The sequence below is a fragment of the Eimeria acervulina genome, genomic scaffold, assembly GCF_000499425.1.
Source record: "Eimeria acervulina Houghton genomic scaffold, Eah_scaff543, whole genome shotgun sequence".
Taxonomy (NCBI): domain Eukaryota; phylum Apicomplexa; class Conoidasida; order Eucoccidiorida; family Eimeriidae; genus Eimeria; species Eimeria acervulina.
The window spans coordinates 7,501-22,757 of NW_013547274.1; the positions used below are offsets into that span (position 1 = coordinate 7,501).

At 51.2% G+C, this 15,257-nt stretch overlaps 3 protein-coding genes across 3 annotated transcripts in view; 1 reads left to right on the plus strand and 2 right to left on the minus strand.

Annotated features, from left to right (window-relative positions):
* EAH_00042210 (hypothetical protein, conserved) overlaps positions 1–5,061 on the minus strand; it is a gene marked incomplete at both ends in the record, with an annotated part of 5,256 nt that extends 195 nt beyond the window's left edge. The window contains 6 exons of the mRNA XM_013391757.1: positions 1–23; positions 232–311; positions 552–664; positions 973–1,040; positions 1,764–1,854; positions 2,985–5,061. The exon at positions 1–23 is cut by the window's left edge and continues 72 nt beyond it. Of these exons, the coding sequence (XP_013247211.1) occupies positions 1–23; positions 232–311; positions 552–664; positions 973–1,040; positions 1,764–1,854; positions 2,985–5,061 (2,452 nt within the window). The remainder of the gene's footprint in view (positions 24–231; positions 312–551; positions 665–972; positions 1,041–1,763; positions 1,855–2,984) is intronic.
* A 2,337-nt stretch (positions 5,062–7,398) lies between these two features.
* EAH_00042220 (protein phosphatase 2C, putative) lies at positions 7,399–11,293 on the minus strand (the record flags this gene model as incomplete). Its single annotated transcript, XM_013391758.1, has 9 exons — positions 7,399–7,444; positions 7,636–7,743; positions 7,889–7,938; positions 8,059–8,226; positions 8,916–9,027; positions 9,543–9,644; positions 9,860–9,943; positions 10,215–10,283; positions 10,866–11,293. The coding sequence occupies 9 exons, from the start codon at positions 11,291–11,293 to the stop codon at positions 7,399–7,401; spliced, it is 1,167 nt and encodes a 388-aa protein (XP_013247212.1).
* A 1,270-nt stretch (positions 11,294–12,563) lies between these two features.
* On the plus strand, positions 12,564–15,257 carry EAH_00042230 (transportin, putative; the record flags this gene model as incomplete). The annotated part of the gene is made up of 4 exons (XM_013391759.1): positions 12,564–13,577; positions 14,001–14,133; positions 14,390–14,850; positions 15,166–15,257. Coding segments are annotated over 4 exons (1,700 nt in total), but the record flags the coding sequence as incomplete, so codon positions are not given.

Consider the following 15,257-nt stretch of genomic DNA (forward strand, 5'->3'; position numbering starts at 1 on the left):
GGGCCTTCCCCCAATTTATAGCTCTGCAGACACCCCAAACCCTAAACCCTAAACCCTAAACCCTAAACCCTAAACCCTAGCATTTACTAGTTCTGCACACATCCCAAGCCCTAAACCCTAAACCCTAAGCATGCATGCTGTAGACAAAAGAGAGGCGTTGATGCGTAATAACTCGCCTTGGAGATGAGATGGGGATGCGAGGGTTTAGGGTTTAGGGTTTAGGGTTCTTACTTGCTGACATAGTTTGCAATGTCTTTTGCTGTGGGCCCTCCTTCTACCTTCGCAGTCGCTGCTGTTAATAAATCCGCTGCCTGCTCACAAACCCTAAACCCTAAACCCTAAACCCTAAACCCTTAATAGCCGTACACCCTAAACCCTTAACACATAGAACTGTAAACCCTAAACCCTCAATAGCCCCGAACACTCAACCCTTAATAACTGTAAACCGTAAACTCTTAATAGCCCTAAACCCTAAACCCTACAGGGACAGCCAATAGAGTAGATAGAAGACAATCAGGGTTTAGGGTTTAGAGAGGCAGGGGGTATCTCACCAGCTGCAGCTGGGCCTCCGTTGGATGCTGCTGCTGCTGCTGCTCCTGCTGCTGCTGCATGCACTGCAGCGCGAGGTTCGCTAGGTCTAAGGCGAGGGCCCCCTGTCCATTTGCTGCAGCAGCAAACGCAAGCAGCAACTGCTGCTGCTTGTCTTCTTTGTTCTTCTACTTAGGGTTTAGGGTTTACGAGTTTAGGGTTTAGAAGAGACCAGAAAGGACTCTAAACCCTAAACCCTAAACCCTAAACCCTCGCAATTTACGTCAAGCAGTTGGAGCTGGCGTCTTGTGTTCCGGTTTGTCTATGGCTTGTGCTTAAGCATTTGCAGTTTAGGGTTTGTGGTTTAGGGTTTGTGGTTTAGGGTTTGTGGTTTAGGGTTTGTGGTTTAGGGTTTAGGGTTTAGGGTTTAGGGTTTAGGGTTACCTGCAAATTGGCGGGTGAATTCAACGCAAATCGCCAGCGAAATTTCGGGTTGTCCTTTCAAATTATACCTGCAAACACAAACCCTAAACCCTAAACCCTAAACCCTAAGCCCTAAACAATACCCTAAACAAACAAAAAAGGGACAACAGCCCCACGAACCTCAGGGGCCCCCAAGGGGGGCCCCCTTAAGCCCCCTAGGGGGGCCCCTTGAAGCTCAAGAGCCCCCAAGGGGGGCCCCCTGTACACCTGAATGGCCCAAAGGATTAATAGGGGCCCCCCTTGGGGGACCCTTTTTCAGAGGCCCCCCTTGAGGGGCCCCCCTTTAGGGGTTCCTCTTTAAGGTCAAGCTAGGGGCCCCCCTTGGGGCCCCCCTCCTTTGGGACCCCCATTAAGGGGCCCCCCTCTTAGGGGCCCCCCTTGGGGGGCCCCTCAAGCTAGGGGCCCCCCTTAAGGGGCCCCCTGTATTAGGGGCGCCCCTCTTAGGGGCTACCCTTTTGGGGGCCCCCTCTTAGGGGCCCCCCTTGGGGGGCCCCTTATGGGCCCCCCCTTTAGGGGCCCTCGTATAGAAGTGTGTTTGTGTGTGAATGAGGTAGATGAGTTTTGAGTGTTTGTTAATATAGTATAATATAATATAATATAATATAATTTAATTTAATTAGATTTTATTTTAGTGTATGCATTATAAGATATATGTTGAGTGTGTATATGGGTGCGAAAGGGTTTAAAAGCAATATTTAGAGGGGTAAATAGACGTGAAAAGAGATGAAAAGATATAAAAAATATATACTTACCTGTTTGAGAATGTTTTAATTAGTTGCTGCGCATCGTAGTATTGCTGACTTTGCATGCGGCGGCCTACGCCTTCAATAACTCGCGCTGGCACTGAAGGGAGGGGCAGCGGAGGTAAATAATTATTATTTTCGTTCATTTTAGAGAAAATAAACAAATAAATCAAAATATAATCCAAATATAACACCTTTTTAGCAAAAAAACAACAAAAATACACCCAAAAAGCCCCAAAATACACGCATGCAGACATAAACCCTAAACCCTAAACCCTAAACCCTAAACAACCACCGCAATCAGAGGAGGAATTAAACAGAAAAAGACAAACAATTAAATTAAATTAAATTAAATTAAATTAAATATGTAAAATAAATTTAAATTTTTATTATTTTATTTATCTATCTATTATATTTTTGTACACAGTAAACAAACATACAGTAAACGCCCTACTGGGGGGTTTATGTGCTGTTTAGGGTTTAGGGTTTAGGGTTTATGGTTTGAGGGTTTAGGGTTTAAGGACCTCGGTGTAGGGTTTAGGGTTTAGGGTGTAGCTCTATAGTGTACAGCAAAGGTTTAGGGTTTAGTGTCTGAGAGTTTAGGCTTTCGGGGTTGAGGGTTTAGAATTAGGGAGTAGGGTTTAAGGTTGAGGGTTTAGGGTTTAGGGTTTAGGGTTAAAGTTCAGTTCGTCTTGCAAACCTTAAACCCTAAACCCTCTTCAACTCCAAACCCTAAACTTCGAGCCTAATAAGCGTAAACCCTAAACCCTAAACCCTCTCCTACACCAAACCCCTAAACCCTAAACCCTAGTAAACGCTCTCAGGCCCTAATTAGCCTAAACCCTTAACCCTAAACCCTAAACACTTACAAGAAACTAAGAAGCCAAACAAGCCCTAATCAATGCTACTTTAATAAACCCTAACAAACCCTCATATAAACCCTAATAAACTCTAATAAACCCTCGCAAACCCTAATAAACCCTACTATAAGCCTAATAAGCCCTCGTAAACCCTAATAAACCCTAACAAACCCTAATAAACCCTAATAAGCCCTAATAAACCCTAATAAACCCTAATAAACCCTAATAAACCCTGAAGAAGGAGTTTAGGGTTTAGAGGCTCCGCATACAGCAGCAAATGAAGCCCCCTGAGAGAGCAGGCGATGAGCTCTCTTAAACTCAAACAAAATCTGTGACAGTTTATGCGGCTGCACATTGATAACATTCTTACCCACTTCAAACGGATTATCTACATGCAAAAAACTGCTGCTGCTGCTGCTGCTGCTGCTGCTGCTGCTGGGGAGGGTGCGTATAGCTATAGGACCCCCTTTATATTCATATGCATAGTAGTAAAAGAACTGCAGCAGCAGCTCACCAACGCTCGGCCCTGGCAGCTGCTGATGCTGCTGCAGCAGCATTTCGTACTGCTGCTGCTGCGTCGGAGCAGCTCCTGCTGCTCCTGCTGCTGCTGCTGCTGCTGCTGCTGCGGTAGCACCGTCGCTCGTGTTTGCTTGCTGCTGCTGCTGCTGTTGCTGCTGCACGTGCAGGTGCAGTTGCTGCTGCTGGGAGACCCCTGCAGCAACAGAAGCAGCAGCAGCAGCTGCTGCTGCTTCTGCTAGCTTCGGGTCTGATGTATGTTTGGCGTAGAGCTGCTGCATGTGCTGCTGCAGCAGCAGGGGGTCGCAGCAGAATCTGCAGTCAACGCCGTGAACGAAGACTTGCTGCTGCTGCTGCTGCTGCGCTATGTCCTGCAGCAGCGGCAGCAGCAGCTGCTGCTGTAAGAAGTGTATAGCCAGTAGAGTGATTGAAAAAGATGATAGGCTGCCCTCAGCTCTGCTGTTAATGCATCTGCATGCAGCAAATGCTTTTATTAATATACATAATGTCTTTAGTCGGGGTTCGAGCTGCACATACACCGCAACAAGGCGACTATTAATAACTCCCAGCAGATTATTTACGCTTATATCGCATGCAAGTTGCTGCTGCTGCTGCTTCTGCAGGTGCTGCTGCTGCTGCACTCGGGGGCCCCCGCTGCGAGAAGAAAGCAGAGTTGCTGCAGCAGCAACAATGCTGCTGCTGCGGGGGGCCCAGTGCAGCAGAGGGACAGCAGCAAAATATCTCGTCTCTACATAATACGACTTAACTTGCTGCAGCAGAGAAGCAGCAGCACGAAGCGCTTGCTGCTGCTGCTGACGAGTGTTGCACCCAGGCAGCAGCAAACATACATCTACATCTGCTGCTGCTGTCCAGACACCTGAGACGCACGACCCAAATGCCGCAACAGAGACTCCTCGCAGCTGATGATGCTGCTGCAGCACTTCCTGCAGCAGCAACAGGAATGCTGATAGCTGCTTCAGATAATCAGAACATACAGGCTGCAGCTGCTGCTGCTGCTGCAGCAACTCCTTCGTTAATGCTGCTGTTATTGCTGCAGGCGATCGCGCAGAGCGTACATCGCTGCTCAACACCAAAGGAAAGAATAAAACGTCTTCATAAATGCTGCTGCTGCTGCTGCTGCTGCTGCTGTTGCTGCTGCTGCTGCTGCTGCTGTTGCTGTTGTTGCTGCTGGTTCTGCTTCTGCTGATCCTGCCGTTGCTGCAGTTGCTGTTGCTCAAGTTGTTGTTGCCGATGTTGTTGTTGTTGCTGCTGTTGCTGCTGCTGGTGCTGCTGCTGATGTTGTTGTTGCTGCTGTTGCTGCTGCTGTTGTTGCTGCTGCTGCTGCGGCTTGAAAAGGTTGGGGTGTTTAGCGCTGCAGTTCCATAGGGATGCGCCTCTTGCTGCTGTTGCTGCTGCTGCTGCTGCTGCCGTCGCTGCTGTTGCTGCTGCTGCTGCTGCGCCTGCTCCCAAGGGTCATCCGCTCTATAGAGAGGCCTCTCTGATGCTGCTGCTGCTGCTGCTGCTGCAGTTGACGCAGAAGCAGCAGCTGTTGCAGCGTATGCCTGCTGCAGCGGCTGTTGCAGCGTCCGGTGTATGTACACCGCAAACTGCAAATGAGAAGGCCAGCAGCAACTTCTGCTGCTGCTGCTCCTTCTGCTGCTGCTGATGCTGCTGCTGCTCCTTCTGCTGCTGCTGCTGCTACTGCTGCTGCTGCTTGTTTCTGCTGTTATAACCTGCTGCCTTGAACCGACTCTTCGGCTGTACAGAAGGCGCGGGGCCCCCCTAAAGTTGCTGCTGCTGCTGCTGATGCTGCTGTTGCTGTTGCTGCTGCTGCTGTTGCTGCTGCTGTTGCATGCAAACAAGCGAGGCTGCAGCAATCTTCTGCTGCATTCACCGCAGAAGAATTGCCGGCAGCAGTTCAGGACTCCCATGGGGCCCCGCCGACAAAACCCTAAACCCTAAACCCTAAACCATAAACCCTAAACCCTAAACCCTGAAATAGAGTGTAAACATCTTTTTAATATTGAAGTATTTATTTCTTTCTTTGTGTGGAGGCCCTCTTTTTGTTATCCCCAGCCAGCGGCTTACTTTGCTGCTGCTGCAGCAGCAGCAGCAGCTGCAGCAGCAGTTGCTGCAGCAGCAGCAGAAATATTTGCAGAGTGTTTGTCTTCTCCTTCATTTTTTTATTTTATTGTTTTGTTTGTTGCTGCGTATTTTATTTTAATCTGTTTCCGGATAGAGACAGCTCTATAGACTTTATATTATTACCCTGTTGCTGCTGCTGCTGCTACTGCAGCCGGTATTGATGCAGCACTCAACAGCAGCAGCAGCAGCAGCAGCAGCAGGAGATGAAGATCTGAAAATAACTAACAAAGAATTTGCTGTTGCTGCTGCTAGGGGGCTTCTCGCAGGAGTTGGGTCTGCTGCTCTTGTTGCTGCTATACAAGCAACCAGAAGGAAGCGTAAGTCGCTGCAGCAGCAGCAGCAGCAGCTGCTGCTGCTGCTGGTGAAGCTGCTGCACTTCCTCCTCTTGCTTCTGCTGCTGCTGCTCGTGCTGCTGCTGGTCGTCATCCTCTACTGCTGCTATTGTTCCTGCTGCTGCTGCTGTTGCTGCTGCTGCATTACTGGTGATGCTGTTGTTGCTGCTGCTGCAGCAGCAGCAGGGCGTATTAATGCTTGCTCTGATGGAGTGTCTCTTGCTGCTGCTGTTGTTGCCGCTGCTTCTCCGCTTGTTAGTATTGCTGCTGGTGCTCTGCTGTTGCAGCAGCAGCAGCAGATACAGGAACAGTTGCTGCGCTTGTTGCTAGAAGACCGTTTGCTGCTGCTGTTACTGCTGCCGCTGCTGCTGCTGCTGCTCGTTAACATGGATGAATGGACCCGAATATGCGCTGCTGCTGCTGCTGCTGCTGCTGTTGCTACTGCTGCTGCTGCTGCTGCTGTGCCTGCTGCTGTTGCTGCTGCTGCTGCTCTTGCTGCTGCTGCTGCTGCTGCTGCAGCAGTGAGGCCTTTGTCTCTAAGCAGCATTGGGGGTTTCTTCAGTGGAGGTGCAGCAGCATTTTATTTATCTCTCCGCAGCCAAACTAAACACAAGAAAGGCATCGTATGCAAACCCTAAACCCTAAACCCTAAACCCTTAAGTCAGCAAACACCGCGCTGCGTTCGCCTGCCTGGATATGCGCAGCTATATCTTGGGGTTTGGGGTTTAGGGTTTAGGGTTTAGGGTTTAGGGTTTGTGGGGTGCTGCAGCGGAAGCTCCAGAGGCAGCATATCAAATCCATGTGCTTCATGGTGAGACTCTAAACCCTAAACCCTAAACCCTAAACTCTAGGTGTCCCAGTAGACCCTAAACCCTAGAACCTAGGCATGCTCTAAACCCTAAACCCTAGGCGTCCCATTAAACCCTAAACCCTAAACCCTATGAGTCGTAAACCCTACACCCTAAGCGCCCCAGTAAACCCTAAACCCTACACCCTAGGCGTCGCAGTAAACCCTAAACCCTAAACCCTAAACCCTCGAGAATTGCGGTGTACGTACACCGCAGGACATGGAGTCTCTGGCCCCCCCTCGATCTGCTGACTCTGCAACACGTGAAGGAGAAGCAGCAGCAAAGTTGCTGCTGCAGCAAGAGACCTACGATGGGTAGCAAACCCTAGGGTTTAGGGTTTAGGGTGTATATGAATCCCTAGGGTTTGAGCCCAATAGGGGCGGGCCCCTAGGGTTTGAGGCGTGGATAAAACCTTAGGGTTTAGGGTTTAGGGTTTTCTTCAAAACCCTTAATCCTCGGGTTTAGGGTTTAGGGTCTAGCAGCCCTAAACCCTAGGGCTAGCCTAACCCTAAAGCAGTAAACCGCAAGAACCCCTAGGGTTTAGTGTTTTGAAGAAACTGTAGGGTTTAGGGTTTAAGGAGTTCAACTAGGGTTTAGGGTTTGAGAGACTCCTAGGGTTTAGGCTCTCGCGTGTCTCCCCAGGGTCTAGTAGGGTTTAGGGTTTAGGGTTTAGGGTTTAGGGGGCCTCCCTCAGGGATTCCTTAGGACAAACAGCAAAGCCAGTTGTAGAGAATCGACAAGGGTTTAGGGTTTCGAGAGACCCTAGGGTTTAGGGTTTAGCGAGACCCTAGGGTTTAGGGTTTGAGGAGTCTGTAGGGTTTGGGCTGCTGCGGGTGCGCGGCGGCCAAACGCCAAACCCTAAACCCTAAACCCTAAACCCTATTTCTGTGTGAAGTGTCCTGGGGCCTCGAACAAAAACAATTAAGGGTTTAGGGTTTAGGGTTTAGCGGTTTGCTGGGGCAGAAGAGGCAACTCCGTCTTTGTTTTCCCTGCAACAAGCCAAACCCTAAACCCTAAACCCTAAACCCTAAACCCTAAGCCCTAAACCCTAAGCCCCAGCCCTTTTAAAAGGGTTGTTGCGAAGCAAATTCTAAACGCTCGTTCCTCTGCAGCACTGCTGTACATCATCCACCCCAAACCCTAAACCCTAAACCCTAAACCCTAAACCCTAAACCCTCACCGCACGACTGCAACAACAACAGTTATATCATCGGGCTTCCCTCCCAAGTGTCTCGGCAGCAACCCTAAGAGCTCTCTTTCTTTTGTAGCAAACGGGCTGTCCCACTTGCTGCACATACACCCCAAACCCTAAACCCTAAACCCTAAGGCTAAGCCCCACCTCCTGCAGCTTTCACACGTACAGATGATGCATCATACCAGCTAACCTTCTGCAACCCTAATTAGGGTTTAGGGTTTAGGGTTTAGCAGCATACGGGCTAAGCGAGAGCCGGTAACAGACGCTGCAAATCTTCTCTGCTGCCTTCTGAATACACAGTATCCAAAGCAAAAGGGTTTAGGGTTTAGGGTTTAAGGCTTTGGAAGTGCTACGGGCTAACAGGATCGAGCCGAGGGTTTAGGGTTTAGGGTTTAGGGTTTGGCTGACCAAGGGGTCACCTTCATTCTGAAGGTGCTGCAGCACCTGTTCATCAAACAAGTTGTCCCAAACCCCTGCAGCAGCAGCAGCAGCAGCAGCAGCAGCAGCAGCAACAGCAGCAGCAACAGCAGTGAGTGGCAATGCTGCGCAGCAGCTCCCCGTAAGCATCTCGTCACGCTGAACCCCTAAACCCTAAACCCTTAATAACGCTAAACCCTTAACCCTACACTCTAGACCCTTAATAACCATGAACGATAAACCCTAAACCCTTAATAACGCTAAACCCTAAACCCTAAACCCTTAAAAACCATCCCCTAATAACCAAACCCTAAACCCTTAATAACCCTAAACCCTAAACCCTTCATACCCCTAAACCCTAAACCCTAAACCCTCGCCCGCACCGTCTGTTGCGAGGAACAAGATGTCGCCCGGCTCCACCGCAGCTGTCTGCAGCACAAACACACCGCTGCTGCTGCTGCTGCTGCTGCAGAGGCATTCGGTACTCGCATGGAGACAGCAGCAGCAACAGCAGCAGCAGCAACAACAGCAGCAGCAGCAGCAGCACCACCCCAACCAACCCAGCAGCATCAGCACCACCCTCAGCAACTGCAGCAGCAGCATCCACCGCATCAACAGCAGCAGCAACGGCATTGGCAGCAGCAGCAGCAACAGCATAATTATCAACAGCAACATTAGCAGCAGCAGCAGCAACAGCAGCTGCAGCAGCACCATCATCAGTAACAGCATGCCCAGCAGCAGCATCCACAGCACCACCATCAGCATCCCCAGCAGCATCCCCAGCAGCATCCCCAGCAGCAGCAGCAGCAGCAGCAGCGGCAGCAGCAGCAGGAAGCTGCTTAGCGTACAAGTGTATGTGCATGCTCCGGGGTGTCTTTGCTGCCTGTACCCAACTGCAGCGGGAAGTTAAACGAATGACACTGAAAATCGCTGCGAGCCACAATCTTCTCTAATGAAGGCCTGCAAACCCCAAACCCTAAACCCTAAACCCTAAACCCTAAAACCCTAAACCCTAAACCCTAAACACTAAACCCCTAAAACCCTAAACCCTAAACACTAAACTCTAGATAGCCATAAATAGGTCTAAATAAACCCCAAAATAACCCTGGCTAACCCTAAACCCTAAACCCTAAACCCTAAACCCTTTAAACCCTCAACACTAGCCTGTACAAGAGGAAGCCTGAGTCTCCAAGGTTAGCAGCCCGAATATTTTTTGTCTCCCAATCCATCACCACTACGCAGCAGGTGCTGAGTGAAGCAGCAGATAATTATATTTATTTTAATTAATAAAGTATTTATTTATTTATATATATATTTGTTTATTTATGATTAATATTTAATAATAATAATTATTATTATTTTTTATTCAGGTCTCTCACTAGGTTTAGTTATTAGTAACTCTAAATAAACTAAATAATAAAACCAAACCCTAAACCCTAAACCCTAAACCCTAAACCCTAAACCCTAAACCCTACCAGGATCCAATAGCGTGTGTGGCGAGGTAGGCTTCCTTCATGACGGTGAGGGGACACAGAGCTGCTTCTGTTGCTGCTGCTGCTGCTGCTGCTGCACCGATCCTGTACATACACAGCAGCACAACCCATCCTGCTGCTGCTGCTGCTGCTGTTGCTGCTGCTGTTGCTACAGCTAAACAAAAAAAAGCAAATAAAACGGAGACAGAAGAAGGCAGCTAAAACAAACAAAATAAATAAAACAAAGACAGAAGGAGACAGCTAAACAAACCAAATAAATAAAACAAAGACAGAAGGAGACAGCATAATATCTTGCTTACCTTTTAACTAATTCTTTAGAGTAGATCCCGGGATCGATCCCCGACGACTCCCAACCCCCCACACCGTCAGCCACTGCCAAGCAGCTGCAGCAGCAGCAGCAGCAACAGCAGCAGCAGCAGTGTCAGGGGCAGCAATAAACAAGCAGCAGCAGCAGCAGCAGTAGTAGTAGTAGCAGCTTAATAAACAGCAGCAAAGGCGCTCGCAGCAGCAGCAGAAGCACTTTAAACAAACAAACAGCAGCTAAACCACCGTCAACAGCAACAGCAGCAGCAACAGCAGCAGCAACAGCATCAGCAACAGCAGCAACAGCATCAGTACGCAAACCCTCTTTAGGGTTTAGGGTTTAGGGTTTACCTAGTGCTGCAGAAAGCCGCATCTTCGCCTCCCCGCTGCCGTTTGGATGGGTGAGGGACCACCACCTGACTGAAACGCAAACCCTAAACCCTAAACCCTAAACCCTCAATCTTAAACCCTTAATGACCCTAAACCCTAAACCCTAAACCCTAAACCCTTGATGCCCCTAAACCCTAAGCACTAAACCCTAAACCCCTAATGACCATAAACCCTTAAAAATCCTAAACCCTTGATAACCCTAAACTATAAAGCATAAGCCCTAACCCTAAACCCTAAACCCTAAACCCTAAACCCAGAAACAGGAGGGTTTAGGGTTTAGGCTTGTTAAGGGTTTAGGGTTACTAATGCTGCTGCTGCCGTTTTCTTTCAGGTATATTCGGTGTCGCTGCTGCTATGAATATTGCTGCTGCTGCTGCTGCTGTTTCAATTGTTGCTGTTGCTGCTGCTGTTGCTGCAGTTGCTGCAGTTGCTGCTGCTGCTGCTGCTGCTGCGACTACAGTTGCTACTGTAGCTGATTCTATTCCTCCTGCTAGTGCTACTGATACTGCTGCTGCTTCTGCTTTTGCTGCTGTTGCTGCTGCTGCTGCTGCTCCCGCTCCTGCTGCTGTTCCTGTTGCTGCTGCTGCTGCTGCTGCTGCTGCTGCTGCTTACCAGGCATCAAAGTAGAGGGGTTTCTTAGGGCCTTTACCTTTCTCCTTGAGAGCAAACTCGGCCTTCCAGACGACGCCTTCAGAATAACGTCGAAGCTGCTGCTGCTGCTGCTGCTGCTGCTGCTGCTGAGGGTGCAGGTACTGGTGGTGGTGGTTGCGTCGTGCTGCTGCTGCTGCTGTTGCTGCTGCTGCTGCTGCTCCACCCCACAGGGGAGAAATAAAACCCCCAAACGGCTGCTGCTGCTGGATTGAAGCAGCAGTAGGATGAACTGTTGAAGCAGCAGCGCCTGCTGCTGCTGCTGCTGTTGCTGCTGCTGCTGCTGCTGCTGCGCCTCTATTACATAGAAAGCTGCATGCACCTCGACGCAGCAACGACGGAGCTGCTGCTGTCAGTGCAGCAGCAGCAGCAGCAGCAAAGGTGAAAACCATCGCTGCGCACTCTGCCCCTCAAGCCACTGTCTCACCAGCAACAGCAACAGCAGCAGCAGCAGCAGAAGCAGCAGATGCAGCAGCAGCGTCACCCAAGGGCCTCCTTGGGTATACAACCCTTCTCCTTCGTTTTTCAGCTGCTGCTGCTGTTGCTGCTGTTGATGCTGCTGCTATTCCTGCTGCTGTTGTTCCTGCTTCTGCTGATCCTGCCGCCGCTGTTGCTGCTGCTGCTGTTGCTGCCGCTGCTGTTGCTGCCGCTGCTGTTGCTGCGGCTCATACAGGGCCCTGCAATTTGGTTGCTGCTGCACTACAGCTGCTGCTGCGTAGCAGCAGCAGCAGCAGCGGCTGCTGCTGCTGCTGCTAGCCCTCTGCTGCCGTGTTGCTGCTGCCGCGGCGTTGAAGGTTGACTGACAGTCGGACACCTTTAACAATATGTTGCTGTTGCTGCTGCTGCTGCTGTTGCTGCTGCTGTTGCTGCTGCTGCGGCGACGGTGGCGGTTGCGGTCCTGCCTTCGTTGCTGCTGCTGTTTCTGCTGCTGCTGCTGATGCAACAGTAGTTGCTGCTAAGGGATTTGTGTGTTGCTGCTGCTGGAGGACGACGGTCGCGGTTGGCGTTGCTGGTGTTACTGCTGCTGCTGCTGCTGCTGCTGCTGCTGCTATAGTAGTAGTAGCAGCAGCAGCAGCAAAACGAGAGTACGGCTAACAGGAAGTTGAGGGTAATTAAATAATAGAAAATATATTTAACTGCAGCAGGGAGTAACTAGAGGCGGATCCTAAGGTCGTACTGCTGATGCTGCTTCTGCTGCTGCTGCTGAGGCTGCTGCTGCGGCTGCGGCTGCTGCTGCTGCTGCTGGGGGGCTGCCCCTCTTCTGCTGCAGCGGGTGTTGCTGCTGCTGCTGCATGCGCTGCAGCAAGATCATAGATTATAAGGGACAGCACTTGGGAAAAGAGGGTTAGCGGAGTAGCAAACCTTCTGCAGCAGCAGCCGCAGCAGCAGCAGCAGCCGCAGCAGCAGCAGCAGCAGCAGCAGCAATCGCAGCAGCAAAGAAGCGGTATTTTTTCGCTCTCACCCAATATCTGTCTTGGAGTTGCCACAGCAGCAGCAGCAGCAACTGCAGCTACTGCTGCTGTTCATTGCCTCTCTGCTGTTTCTCCTGGTTCCGGTGCTCGCTGCAGCAGCAGCAGCAGCCGCAGCAGCAGCAGCCGGAGGAGGAGCAGCAGGAGCAGCAGCAGGAGCAGCAGCAGCAGCAGCAGCAGCATAAGGTTGAGAATGGCAGCAGCCGACGGTGATGGGGGTCTGCAGCTGCAGCAAGAGATAGCAGCTGTTTTTGCTTCGGCCAGCAGCAGCAGCAACGTAGTGCAGCAGCAAGTTACTGCTGCGCTGCAGCGTATAAATGAGCTTCCAAATGTATATATTCATTATGCAGCAATCTTAGGGAGCTCGGCATACACCCCAGAAGTACGGCAGCTGTCTGGTCTTAGCCTTAAAGCCTCGCTGCAGCGGCAGCAGCAGCAGCAGCTGCAGCAGCAAGAGCTGCAGCAGCTGCTGCCTCCGCTGCTGCTTGCCCTCCAGGATGAGGCGAGGCCTCTACGTGCTGCTGCTGGATCTGCTGTTGCTGCTTTAGTCTGCTGCCAGCAGCTGCAGCAGCAGCAGCTACACGAGCTGCTGCAGCAGCTGCTGCTGATGCTGGACTCTCCTCAGTTTCACGTAGCAGAAGCAGCACTAGCTACTCTATCGAAGGTAACCGAGGATTTGCTGCAGGGGGTGCGGCTGCAGCAACTGCAGCAGCAGCAGCAACAGCAGCAGCAACACCAGCAGCTGCTGCTTTTCATTCCCTGGGCGCAGCAGCAGCTGCTGCCGCGTTTGCTGCAGGAGGCTAACCCAACAGCAGCAGATGCAGCAGCAGCAGGCTCATCATCTTCTTCCTCAGCAGGAGGAGCAGCAGCAGCAGCAGGAGGAGCTGGTTGTGTACGTACACCAGAGCAGCAGCAGCAGCAGCAGCAGCAGGCGCTGCACACTCTGAATATAATATCTGCAGCACAAGGCTTCAGCAGCGGGTCTCCGTTTGCTGCTTTCTTCAGCTCATACTGGAGTGTACTCGGATCTCTAGCAGCAGCAGCAAATGCAGCAATTAAAAGAAGTGTTGTTATCGGTGTTATTCAGACCCTAGACAGCAACGCTAAACTTGTGCTGCAGGCAGCAGGTGCTCTCTCTGATTTCTTCATCAGCTGCTTGCAGACAGACAATTATCAACTCAAGCAAGATGCTCTAGAGTTCTGGCCGGTAACACCCGCTGCTGCTGCTGCTGCTGCTGCTGCTGCTGCTGCTGCTGTGGGGGGTGGTGTGGGTGGTGCTGCTGTGGGTGGTGGTGGTGCTGCTGATGCTGCTGCTGGTGTTGTTTGTGATGCTGCTGCTGCTATTGCTGCTGCTATTACTGCTGCTGTTGCTGCTGCTATTGCTGCTGCTGTTGCTGCTGCTATTGCTGCTGCTTTTCCAGCCGTTGGTGCTGCTGCTGTTGAGGCTGCTGCTGCTAGTGCTGTTGCTGCTGGTTGTGTTGATGCTTCTGAGGCTGACGCTGCTGATGCTGATGCTGCTGCTATTGCTGCTGCTGCTGCTGCAGTATCAGCATGTTGAACCTGCAGTTGCATTCATTTACTGCTCTTGTTGCTGCTGCTGCTGCTGCTGCTGCTGCTGCTGCTGCTGCAGGTTATACTGAGGGAGGCTTCTAACTGCCCACCAGAGGAGCAGCAGCACGTGCTGCAGCAGCTGCAGCAGCGGCTGCCGCAGATAATTCCACTTCTAGTAGCAAACACTGTCTACACAGAGACAGACTTCCTCAGTATGCTGCTGCTGCTGCTGCTGCCTTTGCTGCTGCTAACTTTGCTGCTGCTGCCTCTGCTGCTGCTGTTGGGCGTATTGCTGTTGCTGCTGTTGCTTCTGCTGCCGCTCTTGCTGTTGCTGTTTTTGTATATATGTAATCTTATCCTCTGCCTTCTTTGCTGCTGCTGCTGCCTTTGCTGCTGCTGCTGCCTTTGCTGCTGCTGCTGCTGCCTTTGCTGCTGCTGCTGCCTTTGCTGCTGCTGCTGCTGCTGCAGGCATGGATTCTTCGCAGCTGGAAGAAGATAATGCAGCAACAGCAGATGAAGCTCACGACTTAGCGCCTCGATTTGCTCGCAGCAAAGACCCAGCAGGAGCAGCAGGAGGCGGTGACAGTGCAGCAGCAGCAGCAGCAGATGAAGATGAAGACGAAGAAGGAGCAGCAAGAGGTGCCTGGGGGGACAGCTGGACTGTACGTAAAGGCAGTGCTCTTGCATTAGATACATTTGCTGCTGTTTTCCGAGAGGAGGTGCTGCCCTTTGTCTTGCCTCTAATAGAGCAGGGTCTGCAGCAGCAGCAGCAGCAGCAGCAGCAGCAGCAGGAAGACGAAGATGCGTGGTTGAGACAAGAAGCAGCAGTACTCTCTCTCGGGGCTGTTGCTGCTGGCTGTCAGGAGGCGCTGCAGCCTCATCTACACTGCGTGCTGCTCTACTTGCTGCAGCTCTCTTCACACCCTAAGGTATGCTGCTGCTGCTCCTACTGCTGCTGCTGCTGCTGCTGCTGCTCGTGCTACTGGTGTTGCTGCTAATGCTGCTGCTAATGCTAATGCTGCTGCTGCTAATGCGAATGCTTCTGCTGGTGCTGGTGCTGCTGTTGTTGCTGTTGCTGCTGCTGTTGCTGCTACTGTTTTGTTTGCGTGATCGCTGTTGTGTTTATTTGTTTTACATATATTGTTTCGGTTTCTGCTGCTGCTGCTGCTGCTGCTGTGCTGCAGCCTTTGCTGCGGAGTATTTCTTGCTGGTGTATATCTCGCTACTCATCTTGGCTGTGTCAGAAAGAGCATGAGCAGCAGCAGCAGCAGCAGCAGCAGCAGCAGCAGCAGCAAGAACAGCAGCAGCAGCAGCAGCAACAGCAACCACAACAGCA